The sequence below is a fragment of the Trichosurus vulpecula genome, chromosome 2 (assembly GCF_011100635.1).
Source record: "Trichosurus vulpecula isolate mTriVul1 chromosome 2, mTriVul1.pri, whole genome shotgun sequence".
Lineage (NCBI taxonomy): Eukaryota > Metazoa > Chordata > Mammalia > Diprotodontia > Phalangeridae > Trichosurus > Trichosurus vulpecula.
Window position 1 is genome coordinate 27,794,471 of NC_050574.1, and position 13,188 is coordinate 27,807,658.

General features: G+C 44.1%; 1 protein-coding gene across 3 annotated transcripts in view; it reads left to right on the forward strand.

The window, feature by feature from the left end:
- The window catches only part of CEP104 (centrosomal protein 104), a 44,560-nt gene that overhangs the window by 565 nt on the left and 30,807 nt on the right, over positions 1-13,188 (forward strand). Inside the window, exons 1-4 of one of the 3 annotated variants that reach the window (XM_036742649.1) lie at positions 46-254; positions 8,841-8,967; positions 11,060-11,233; positions 11,833-11,971. In XM_036742649.1, the coding sequence (XP_036598544.1) occupies positions 8,855-8,967; positions 11,060-11,233; positions 11,833-11,971 (426 nt within the window). In that variant the 5' untranslated portion in view covers positions 46-254; positions 8,841-8,854. Of the gene's footprint in view, positions 1-45; positions 255-7,947; positions 8,085-8,840; positions 8,968-11,059; positions 11,234-11,832; positions 11,972-13,188 lie in introns of those variants that run through there. The other 2 variants (XM_036742652.1, XM_036742651.1) reach the window with 2 other exon arrangements.

The following is a 13,188-nucleotide window of genomic DNA, read 5'->3' on the forward strand; positions in this document are numbered from 1 at the left end:
CTGGAGAGGCCAGGGAGGGGAGGAAGGCGAGGGAGGAGCGTACTCAGGCGCGTGCGCATCGGGGCCCCCGCCCGCCAGGCCGGGGCTCGGTTGTCATGAGAGCCGCGGCGCTGGTCCAGGCGATGGGCGGAGGTGGCGGCGGCTGCCGCTCCAAGGTACCGGTGCCGGGCCACCGGGGGCGGCGGAGGAGGAGGCGGCGGGGCCTGCGCCTGCGCTCGGCGGACTGGAGCGGCGGCCGCGGCTGCTGCTGCTGAGTAGGTGGTCGGGGGAAGAGACGTTAAAAGACCCCCTCCCCACGTCGGGCCTCCCTCCCTTCAGCCGCCCCGGCCGGACCCGAGGAGACCCCGCCCCTCCCCCCTGCCCCTTCCCCCTCCCTCACCCCATCCCCAGCGGAGGGGGCAGGCCGGCTGGGGGAGGAGAGAGATGGGAGTCATGGGTTATCAGAGCTGATAGGGACCCCCAAGACCATCTCGGGCCCCATTCTCGCCCTGCCTGCCCCTCCCCCTCCCCCCATTACCTGCTGGGGGACCTGCCTGGGGGGATGGGTTGGGGAGAGGGGGAGATGAGAGGTATGGGTTACCTGGTGAGGACCCCCAGGACCATCTCAAGCCCCATTCCAGCCCTGCCTGCTCTCCCCCAGCCCTTTACCTGCTTGTAAGGGGAAGAGATGAGAATTATGGGTTATCAAAGCTGATGGAGACCCCCAAGACCATGTCGAGCCCCGTTCTACCCCTGCCTGCCCAGTCCCAATCCCTTTCCATTGCCCGGATGGGGGGGGGGGGGTGGGAAGGGTGGAGCCCTGACCTGGGAGGCATTCAGGATCCTAGTTCGTCCGATCTGGAACAGACCTTAAAGACCATGGGAGCCCCACCCCAGTCATGCCTGCCCAACCCCCACCTCTACTAGGGAACAGGCCTTAGTTAATCAGTCCCCTGATGGGGACGTGGCCATAGTTAATCAGTGTGTAGTGGGCTGGTGGAATGAGCCCTGACCTGGGAGTTATGTGGGATCATAGGCTTGTCAGATCTGGAAGGGATGTCAGGGACCATTTCTAATCCCATCACAGTACTGCTTGCTTTATCTTCCTCCTACACCGAACCCTCAGTCCTAGCCCTTCCTTCCCTGAGGACCTGACAGTGGTGTTTAGTGTCTAGCGGACTGATGGAATGAGACCTAGATTAGAGTCATCAAGGATCAGAGATGGTCTGAGTTGGAAGGGACTCACCTTCCATCCCTGATCCAGCCTGAACACTGGAATGTGGCTGGAGTTAAGCAATAGGAATGATGTGGTGAAGGAGAAGGCCTTAGCCTGGCAGCAACTTAGACCAGAGATTATCAGAGATAGAGGTGGCCCCACCCCATGCCTGTGTGTATCCACCCCAACCTCCCCCCAACTCATACACAGTTAAGCAGTCAATGATTAAAGCAGTATAAGTAACAGAGTGAGATAAATGCCGTATCCTGGAAGTCATATAGAATTATAGATTATCTACTTTTACCTAAGTCTTTTACAGAGGAGAAAAATGAGATCTGTAGAGGGGAGACAAGGAGGTTAGTGGTAGGTCAGGAAGATGGACTGAGGTCATTGCAGGAGTGATTCCTATTTCTCCTTTTGCAGATAGGAAAACTGAGGCCCAGGGAGAGAAAAGGAACTATTGTAAGGTGACAGACGGGGAGTTTGGACCCAGGGTCCTCTGTGTGATTCAGCCATCTCATCTTACAGATAGGAAAACAGGCCCATTGAGGAGTTGTCTAGGCAAAGATTACTGTACAACTTAGTGGCAGAGCCAAGGGAAGGGGAAAGGGAACAAGCATTGATTATCTTTTAAAAAATACATAGATGTAGATAAATTTTCTCCCCAACTACATGTTAAAATTCTTTTAAAAATGTTTCAAAGTTTTGAATTCCCTCTCCCTCCCTCCCTCCCTCTCACCCTTTCTTCCCCCACCTGTCCCCTCCTCTCCCCTCTCCCCTTCCCTGTCCCCTCCTTTCCCTCTCTCTCCCCTTCCTGTCCCCTCTCCCTCTCTCTCCCTTCTCCCCTTCCCTGTCCCCTCTCCCTGTCTCTCCCCTCTCCCCTTCCCTGTCCCCTCCTCTCTCCCTCTCCTCTCCCCTGTCCCCTCCTCTCCCTCTCCCCTTCCCTGACATGGTAAGCAGTCAGATATAGGTCACACTTGGACCAAGCACTTATTAAATAAGTGGCTACTATGTGCCAGGCTACTATGTGCTGAGCACTTTGCCATTCCTATCTCATTTGATCCTGGCAACAACCCTGGGAAGTCTGTGCTGTTATTCTCATTTTGCAGTTGAGGAAACTGAGGCAACCAGAGATTAAATAACTTGCCCAGAGTCACACAGCCAGTAAGTGTCAGAGGCTGAATTTGAACTCAGGATCCTGCCCCCAGGTCCAGCACTCTATCCACTGTGCCACCAGGTGCCTTTGGGCCAGGACTCAAAGCTACTTCTAATTCATGTTTAGTTCAGGACCCTTTCCACTCTTCAAAGAATTTAGAGCTAGAAGGAACCTGAGTGATATCAGGGTGATCGAAGGAAAAGTGTGCTGGCTTTGGAGTCAGAGGACCTGGCTTTGGGCAGATCCCATCACCTCCCTCGGCCTCAGGTGTCCTCATCTGTCAGATAAGAGGGTTGGACTCGTGAGTCCTTTCCAAGTCTAAATCTGTGATCTAGGCCAACCCTCTCATTTAACAAATTAGGAAAATTAACCTGGCTGAGATTTGAGCATAGATCCTTTTGAGACTAAATTCCAGGCTAATTCATTTCTAGCAGGCTGCGGAGACCCAGGGTCCATCCCTGCTCTCCTGGTGGCTAGTAGTGGGACCTTGAATAAAGCCTTCCCTCACCCTGGGCCAGTTTCTCCATCCAAAACCAGTGGTATGAACTTGGTCTTTAAGGGCCCTTCCAGCTCTAACAGTGAGTCTTCAGTACCAATTCCCAGTGGCATTTTGGAGGAAATGGAAAGACTCCTCTCCCCAGAGTCAGGAGCCCTGCATCCCGAGAGCATTTCTGCTGCCAGTTAGTGGTAGAGCTGTCTCTGGACCTGTTCCCTCATGGGTAAAATGAAAGAGCTGAACCAGCTCGTCTCCAAGATCCCCCCAGCACCAAAATCCTCTGCTTCTATTTCATCCCTGTCATTTGAGTCTTGTGGGAAAGCAAAAGAGAGTGTAAGGTAGAAGCCAGAGGATGAGTCCATATTCTACTTCCAGGTCACAATGTGACCTTGACCAGGTCACTTCCCTTCTAGAAACTCCTTTTCCTTAGCTGCACAATGAAAAGATTGCTCTTAAGAATGCCTTCAGAGTCCCTGATATCCTTCTGCCTGTGACTCATATGTGATTTTCTAAACCATGGTCTGGAGCTAGAAGGAATCTCTGAAGCCATCTCCTCCAACTTCAGATTACCTGAGAAGGAACTCAGGTCTAGTCATGGAAAGGACATGCCCCAGGTCCCTCAGATTTTGTGCAACTTTGAGGGGCTGATAAATAGAATTCATCAATGAAGTACAAATAGTGCAGCTCGGTGGCGCCATAGTGCCAGATCCCTGAGCTTGGAATCAGGAAGTTATCTTCATGAATTCAAATGTGGCCTCAGATACTTAACTAGCTGTGTGACCCTGGGCAAGTCACTTCACCCTGCTTCCCTCAGTTTCCTTATCTGGTGAAGGAATTTGGCAGATCACTCCAGGATCTTTGCCAAGAAAATCCCAGATGGGGTCACTGAAAGTCAGACATAACTGAACTACAAGAAATGAGGTCCAGATACTTCATCGAAGTAGGAGAGGAATATAAGTTTTGAAATTAGGAGATCTGAATTCCAGGCCCAAATCTCTGCCACTTAACTCACTCACAGGGTACTATGTGACTGTTTAGGAAGGCTTCCTCTCTTGAAAGTTTAGTTTCTTTATCTATAGAATGGGATTTAAAATGCTTGTGCAATCTTCCTCATACTCTGTATGCCCCTAAGTGTTTACAAATGTGGGCTGTTACATTTGTGACATTGCATTAAGCTTTCTTACCAAGGAGCCAAGGGTGACTGGGAGGCAATGTAGGTAAAGGGGAAATGCACCAGATGCAGAGTCAGGAGATGCTTCCTGCCCCAGATACTTGTTAGCTGTGCTGGTGTATTGATTGGGTAGGGCCCTGGGTTCAATCTTGCCTCAGACACTTGATTGTCTGACCCTGGGCAAGTAATTAACTGTGCCTCAGTTTCTTTATCCGTAAAATAAAGGTGTTAGAATTGATGTCCTTTCTCTAAGGCCCCTTCTAGTTCTAAGTTTTTGATCCTAAGGAGCAACCTGTCAGAGCCTTCATTTCTTGAGCTGTAAAATGTGCACTTTTATACCTGTATGGGCTCCACAGGGTAGTTATGAAGTAAGTGCTTGGTAAAACCTAAATGGTTATTGGCATGGGCGGTAGAGGGCTTGGACTTTCCCTCCTCATTCTGCTCAGGGTAGGGCTCAGGATTTCCTGGCATTCCCACTCTTCGGAGAAGGAGAATTTAAGAGAGAACTGGAGAGTATCTCCCTCCCATCTCGGGCTAGTGAATACGTGCACTCTTGTCTTTGGAGGATGGCAGGTTTGCTGAGTATTGTCCTAGATCCTTGGTGCTGTGTGCTCCTCCGATGTCTGCCCCTCTGAATGTCTCATGGCATTCTCAAAACCCAAGCTCTGGCGGTTCTCAATCTGGAGAGCCTTCAAGGAGGAGCCCTCAGTGAACAGTGTGTTTCTTGTCCTAGAACTAACCTAGCTTGGCACAGAGACTCATCGGGGGTTGGCTACGAAGGGATGGCTTATCTCCTTTGGTCACCGAAGCTCAGGAAACCATCTCCCAAGGCAGGACTTCTTAACCGTTTTTGTGCCTTTTCACCAATCTGGGGAAGTCTTTGGACTCCTCTGAATCATGTTTTTAACTACCAAAAATGCATAGGATTACAAAGGAAACCAATTCTCTCAAAATACAGTTACCAAACTATTTCTAAAAACTGTCACAGCCCCCAGGTTAAGAACCTATGTCCAAGGCATGCAGGTGTTGCCATCTGTGTCAGTAGAAGGATTATCACCCACCTGGGCCGAGGGTGCCTTCTCGAAGTGAGTAACAAGTAACAAGATGTGTCCCAAGCCTGAAAAGTGTATGGGGGTGCTTAGGGCTATCATCCTCTGAAGGGCTCATACCTGCTTTGGCAGAAGAGCCTTCCCACCAGGAACCCCTCCTGACAGGCTTGACAGCTTCTCGTTTGACCCTCCCAGTGGCATCAAAAGTACTCAAGAGAGACTAGAACAATTCCCAGGGTGATCTGAAAGTGAAAATGTTAAGCTTGCACCCACAGAGCGGGAGGTGCTCAAATCCAGCGTCTCTGTGAGCGGCAACGCTTCTAAATTCATTCATCGTATGTGGAATCGATTTTCTTTTCCTTTTCATGCATCCTTGAATTTCTTCTGGGCAAACACGCACCTTGTTGTACTAAATTAGAATTGCATGTAAGTTGTCACAGATTCTGTTTTCAGCTCTGGCCCTTTCATTTTTTTAGAGAACAGCTCTCTTAACTCACCTTTGTTAGGTTATGGAGCCTTTGGAGATTTGGGGTATAGATTTTTCAATCTCTTTGAGTCCATAAAATTGCTTGATACTAAAGTGTTGATGTTTCCTTGTACAAAATTTAAATTTTCTCCAAAAGAAAATGGGGAAATAGGTTTTGTTTTTCTTGTGTCTCGTTATATGTTGCTGAATTGGATTGTCTAGGTCATCTCTAGCCATACAGATAAAACCAGGTGCATAAAGTAGATTTGACATAAAGGAAAACTGTGTTTGTCTATTACCGTTGGGTACTATTCCTGCTGCAAGGGCCTAATAGAAATGCCCAGGGAGCCTCTGACACTTGGTACTTAGGAATATTGCTGAGTAGTATAACAAGCATACAAGTGGTTGCGTGGGACTCAGCAGGTCCTGTGAGCCAGAAGTCCATTCTCATAACTATTTAGCAAAACATGGAATCTTACTGAGTGTTGATGGTATTTTTTTTCTGGCCTGTAAAAGCAGCTTTACTTGTTCTAGTTGTGGATATAATTACTGCCCAAGCAATCCCTGCAGTCCTTGAGGGACTCACAAAAAGAGGGCTTTGGGGTATATGATGCAGACATTGTTACATGTGCCAGGATGAGAAGGGGATGCTTCCAGATCCTTAGTCGTAATAACAGTGTTGCTCAAAAGGTTCTAAAAAAGCGTAAATGGAGAAGTGGAAAAAAAATTGGCTTTGGAGTCTGAAGATCTAGGAACAAGTCTGGACTCCACAGCTGACCACATACTGTGGAACCGTTGATGGGTTTCTTAGCCTCTCTAAGCTGCACTTTCTTCATTCATAAAATAGGAATAGACCCTTCTTTTCCTCACTTCAGAGGGTCAAGTTAGAAATGGTAGGTAAAGCACTTTAGCAACCACAGCATATCCTATCAATGTGGGATTTCTATTTTGATGGGTTTTTCCACTTCTTCAAAACTCAAATAATTTTGAAAAACCCAGTTTCAGCAGTATGTCTGCTCCATCAGTTCCCAAAGTCCACATCCCCTACCCCACCACAAACACACTCACACAAATATATACCCCCCCCCACACACACACACATATATATATATACACACACCCACACACACACACAATACATGGCTATACATGTTCACATATACACCTCACACAAACATACCACACATGTGTACACATACTATACATGCACACACCACACAGTCTCACATATTCCACTCAGACACATACCACATGCACATATGCACACACACACCCTTAGTAGACAATTAGATTCTGTAGTTGGGGGGAAAAAAGTCATCACATGGTCTGCACCCAGCTGGTCTTTAGAGGACAGACACACCACCTGGTCTGCCCTCGTGGTGAGACTGCCTATTAAAGCTTACATTTTGATGCCATAGCTTCTCAGAGCGTTGGTTCACTTCCAGAAGGTGAAGAGGCACCTGGAGGGAATTTGGATGCAGAAATGCTGACGTCTTGTTTGAATGGGTGACTACAAATCTTTAGTCGTTGCTAATAAAATTTTTCAGTGATGCCCTTCCTCATTCTCTGGTACTGAGCATTTTCTAAAAGCAGGCCTTTGCTGATTTCCTTGATGCCCGCTTTCACTGTTGTGGCTTAGCAGGACATACTCACCATGATTTTTTTTATGACATCCTGTAGTAAATTTTATATAGCATTATCATTAACATTCTTATCATCGTTGTTATTATCCTCTACCGAAATTATGTACTCGAGGCTAATGTGGAAACATGTTTTGCATGCATGCTTCATGTGTATAAAGGGTATCCTATTTCTTCTCTATGGGTAGGGGAGGAGGGTGGAGGAGAGTATTTGAAACTAAAAATAAAGAAAAAAGTAAAAGAAAAAAATGAATACTCTACAGTCGTGCTACATTAATTGCCCCAGCACAGTGCTGACTTTGAATTCTGAAGGCTGTGCCAGTGGAGAAGTAACTCTGGCAGGTCCGAGCAGGCTGGAAAGGCTTTGATTGTGGGCGTAGCCCCCTCTTGGTCAGAGGCCGATCTGAAGAGGGGCCAGCCGCCAGGAGATGGTCTTGTTTCACAGTGGCTGTGAAGGTAGAGAGGTCGGGATCTAGGTTGGTAGCAGGAGGCCTCACACTAGCAAGATTGAATTTTGTGGAGCATCATAGCAGCATCATTAGCATCCGTGGCAATAAAGATAACCCCAACCAGAGCTTTAATAGTGGTAAGCAGTGTGGTTTTAATTTACTAGTATTCATGCAGTCCAGTAAATATCCCCAGCGCCAGATCATTACCTTGGACTCTCGTACAGTGCTTCTAGTCTGTAAAGCACTTGAAGATACATTATTATTGGAGCCTTACAACAACCTGTCATGTAGAACAGACAGTGATAATGCCATTTTACAGGTGAAGAAACCGAGGCTTGGCCAATGGAAGGTCACATAACTAACAGCAAGAACAACCATAACTGCCGCTTACACAGCTTGTTAATGTTTGAACAGTCCTTGACTTACGTGACTTTGTTTGAGCCCCACAACAATTCTCTGAAGGTACTACAGATATTCCCATTTTACAGATGAGGAAGCTTGGGTGTTAAATGCCCATGGGCAAAACACAAAACTAAAAAGCGTTTTAGAGGCTACATTTGAAGGCAGGTCTTCTGTCTCTAAGTCTAGCACTCTATGTATCATACCATGCTGTTTCCAATGATCTTATCTTTATGTTAGAATTAACAGAAAATCACCAGGTAATTTTATATATATTCGGGTTTAATAGGAAGAATCTAGATTTTGATTCACTGCCTGCTTGTGATGAGATTTTACTCATGAATGCTTCTTTGCCCTCCAAATATATTGACCTGAAAATTGAAAAATTATTGTTCAATGAAATTAAGTTCAACAAATTTTTAGGCTAGAATTCTGATTAATCACTGCTTTCCTCCTTTTTTCTTCTCTCCTCTCACTTTTTCCTTTAGTAAATAATTGTCCCATTGGTTAAATTATCTTTTCTCCTTAGATAGCCCATGTAACCTTTTTAGCTTTAGGAAAGATAGAGCAAAACTTAACCCTACCTTGTATAATAAAGTTAAAGCTGTCTATAGAAATAGGGTGATGAAAAGATAACGTTTAGAAACCATTTCAAAGGAATTCATGAGAATTATTTTGATTTTGTTTTACTGAAATTAGGCTCAATTACCTTGTGTGTAAATTAAGTCATGATAGGAATTAGTAACAAATAGTGTCATAATTCTAATATTTCTGTGGGGTCTTTTACTTAAAATAAATCTTGTTTATTTTTATGAACAGCCCAACTGTACAGAATGCCACACAAGATTGGGTTTGTAGTCGTCAGTTCATCTGGGCACGAAGATGGTTTCAGTGCAAAAGAATTAATGGTCCATGCACCAACAGTTAACGGATGGAGATCACCAAGGTATTATCAATGAAAGGGAAATGGAGGGTGAAGTAACAACCTTCTGTTACTTAGGGACAGTGTGTGTTGTCCTGAATTCCAGGCCCCTAATTTCATTGTAAATCAGATGATCAAGAGGCTGTGAAGTGGTCATAAGACCCACCTCCACTACAGTTTAATTTATAGTAAGCTGACTGCCTTTAAATAACACCCCACCTAGCAGTAGATGTGTTTCAGCTGGTCTAGAAACCTATCTAAGCGTTCCTTATCCAACAACAAACCTCTGACTTCAGTCTCTTTCTGAAATCTTAAGTCCTGTTTCTGGGTTACTTTTTCTTCAAGAGAGTGGTCTTTTTTCCATGACTTACAATGCCTCGTTGTACTGTTTGTAAAGTTGGCCTCTTCTGTGTTCTTGGGTGTATCTGACCAGTTTTGTTACCATCAGAGGAAGGAGATTTGTTTCTCAAATTTAAATGGAAATTCCTGCATTTGACATGTTAAAATGATTCATACAAGCGTATGTCACATTAAAAAGTTGAGTACAAGTTGACTTGTTTTAAATGGAATCTTTTTTTGTCACTCACTAACACCTTTCTCTGGCATTTTATGTTGGTTCCAAGATGACCATGGGCTCTTAAAGACTCTGTCACTGGGGCCCATGCTCTCTTTGCTCCCACCAAGCCCCAGTCAAGAGCTAGTCAGGTGAAACAGATTATGTGGAAGGCAGCCTAGCTGAAGACAGAAAGGCAGCCGGTTAGTGATCAATGTCACTGCCACAGCACCATAGGAAGACCATCTCCTAAGGGACTGGGGGCAGGGGAGAGTGGGCTCTGTTTTTCATCAGTGAACAGAGACCCCAGCCAGGTGACTTCCCAGAGCCAGGTAAGTGTTAGTATTGTGCTTTACCCGACCCTCTCGCTCTTGGCTCATAAGTTCTTTGTATTCCATCGTTGCCTGCATTAAAGGGTCTCTTGTCTCTATATTTGCATTCCTGGGGCCTTCACTGTACTTGTTGCTCAATTGGCATGTGATAAATGCTTGCTGAGTCAAACCTTATCAGCTACTTTGGCCTAATGTTGACAAGAGCCAACTGAAAAGCCAACACTTCAGCTTTCAGCTAAGGACTTGTTTGGGGTTTTGAAAGCCACTTAAATATATATAAGAGGCCGCTATTGTAGAAAGGACTCATCCTGATAATAGAGCACAGTGGATAGAGTGCTGGGCCTGGAGTCAAGAAGACATCTCTTCCCGAGTTCAAATCCAGCCTCAGCCACTTACTAGTTGTGCGACCCTGGGCAAGTCACTTCACTCTATTTGCCTCAGTTTCCTCATCTATAGAATGAGCTGGAATCAGAAATGGCAAGCCACTCTAACATCTCTGCCAAGAAAACCCCAAATGGGGTCACAAAGAGTCGGTCATGACTGAAACTAATAAACAAATTCTGATAATACCAGAGATCTCTCTGCTTATGTTTTATAAGTTGATAGGATGCTTTCTTAAGGTGGGCAATACCTAGACTAGCCTTGACTGTAGAATATTTACCTACATAAAATGCATACTGCTTGTTTACCACTGAATCTCAGCTGAGCGTGTCCCAGTGGCCCCCTGACTTCAACACAAGCAAATTCCCTGAGGTCAAATGTGTCCCAGGAAGGCAGAGGAAATTCTTCAATGAAGTCTCCCCAGATTGGGGCAGAGTTAACTCTGCAAGTTCAAGACAGCTATCTCAAGGGGTAGAAGCCCATTCTGCTGTCTTTTTGTGGCTTTTCCATGTTGCTCCTAGTTTGGCCCTCAGACCGAGAACAACTCTAACCTCTTCCATGGAAACAGCCTTTCAAATTCTTGAAAAGAGTGATCATGCCCTAGCTTGGTCTCTTTTACTCTGGGCTAACCATACTCAGTTCCTACAAAACCAATCTTCATGGCATCCTTTAGAAGGCATTCTTTCCTGGATGGAATCTTTTGATCCCAACATACTTTGCTTAGTTAGGAAGTTAGGGATTTCAGAATGTTTCACTGAAAATTCTCAGGTTAAGTGGCATCTAGAAGTCAGGTCTATAAATACAAACTTAATTTGCAGCAATAGTTCAAAGAAGAAACATTCTCTTTCAGATTTTGCCAGTTTCCCCAAGAAATTGTCCTTCAGATGGTGGAGAGATGCCGAGTTCGAAAGCTTCAGTTACTTGCTCACCAGTATATGATTTCCAGTAAAATCGAGTTCTACATTAGCGACAGTTTGCCTGAATACTTTGCACCATATCAAGCAGAGCGCTTTCGAAGGCTTGGGTGAGAATGAAAGTACAAAGTTAATTCTTAACTTTAGTTAGTCTCATGATCTGAATTTCTCCCTAGGTCAAAATTTGCATTATTTCTTAGACATACAGCTTCAGTATCTGTTTTGTGTGTTTTTAACAATCATGGAAATATAGTTTGGTTTAGTCTGATAGTTCATTCCCTATTCATGAATAGGCAATAGCTGTGTATGCAGAAAGAACATAATTCCTAAAAGCTGAGTTATCACTCAAGAGTGTGTTCCTGGTGCTACATAAAATATAGATTGACTCTCGGTGTAAACTGCCAACTAGGATCATATTGACATAGCATCGTTAGTTTTTTCACATGCGCTGTTAAAATATTTAAACCACATTACTGTGCTAACTTATTACTAGTTCTTATTCGGCTTTTTAGATATAGAACTTTATCAAACTAAGAAGTCTATTGCTCAGTTACTCATTATGTGGTGATTCTTTTTTTCCCCAGTTTTCAGTGCATTGGATGTTTAGTTTGGTTTTTAACCTGAATATCCTATGGGAACAAAGGAACAATTTACTTAATTGCACATACTTACAGAAATAAAATTCTTTAATTTTGTTTGGTCTTTGCAGTTACGTGTCTCTCTGTGACAATGAAAAGACAGGATGTAAAGCTCGAGAACTAAAATCAGTTTATGTGGATGCCGTAGGACAGTTCCTCAAGTTGATTTTTCATAAAAACCATGTGAATAGGTACAACTTGTATAGCCAGGTAAGATTAATCAATCTTCCTCCCTAGCTTTAATACCCTTTTAAAATTTTTTGTCTAGTATAGTCAGAATACTACATTGTGATTTCATTTTCTTTTTTAAAAATAAATTATTTTATATCCTTTGCTTTTACATCATCAAAATTTCTCTCAAGTATCCTTCCTCCTGCTGTCCCCAAAGAGCCTTTCCGTATAACAGTCACATTTTTAAAATAATCAAGAAAACTGATTCATACATCACAAAAGTCAGAAAACGTGCAGTGTTACCCAACCATGGCCCTCCTGCCTCTGCAAAGACATGTCTCTTCTTTGGGGCCGCACTCGGTCCTTGTAATTTTGCTACGTTCACTTTTAATTGTTTTGTGGTGGTGGTTTTTTCCTTTTACATTGTTGTTGTCTTTGTTTATTGTTTTCTTGGCTCTGCTCATCTCACTGTGTGTGAAGTAATGCAGTGATTCACGATTCTCTGTACTCATCATTTCTCATAGCACAGTAATATTCCATTACGTTCCTCTATCAGTTTGTTTAGCAGTAAGTTCAACTTTGTTTACAGTTCTTAGCTACCACAGACAGTCAGTGTCACTATAAATATTTTGGTGTGTGTGTGTAGCCTTTCTCCTTGTCAATGACTCCTGGGGTTGGGGGGCTTATGCCTAGTAATGGGATCTCTGAGTCAATGGATATTCACATTTTGGGTCACTTTGATGGCATAATTCCAGATCATTCTCCAAAGTAGTTATACTGATTCACAGCTCTGTTGGCCATGGGCCACCAGTGTGCCTCCCTTCCCCTAGCTCCTCCTACATCAACTATTCCCAACTTTTGTCATCTTTGCCAATTTTCTAGTTATGAAATAAAATCTTAGGGTTGTTTAGATTTGCATTTCTCTTATAATTGGTGAATTGGAACATTCTTTCATATGGTTATTAGTAGTTTGAGATTCTTCTTTTTGGGATATGAAGGACATGATTTCATTTTCAAAGTAAACTCTTCTGAATTTTCCTTAAACATAGCATCTTTCATAAAAGAATCTCAAGCTGAATTTAAACTTCACCAAACTTCTATGAAATGATTGTTCTGATCAAAAATTGAAAGCGTTATTTGTAAATGATAGATTGTTCTAGAATCCCATTAGTACCCCTGACTTCTCATTCTTAACAGTTTCCTCTCTTGCAGAGTGATAATGGAAATGGATTTTAATGCAACCTTGTGTGAGTAAA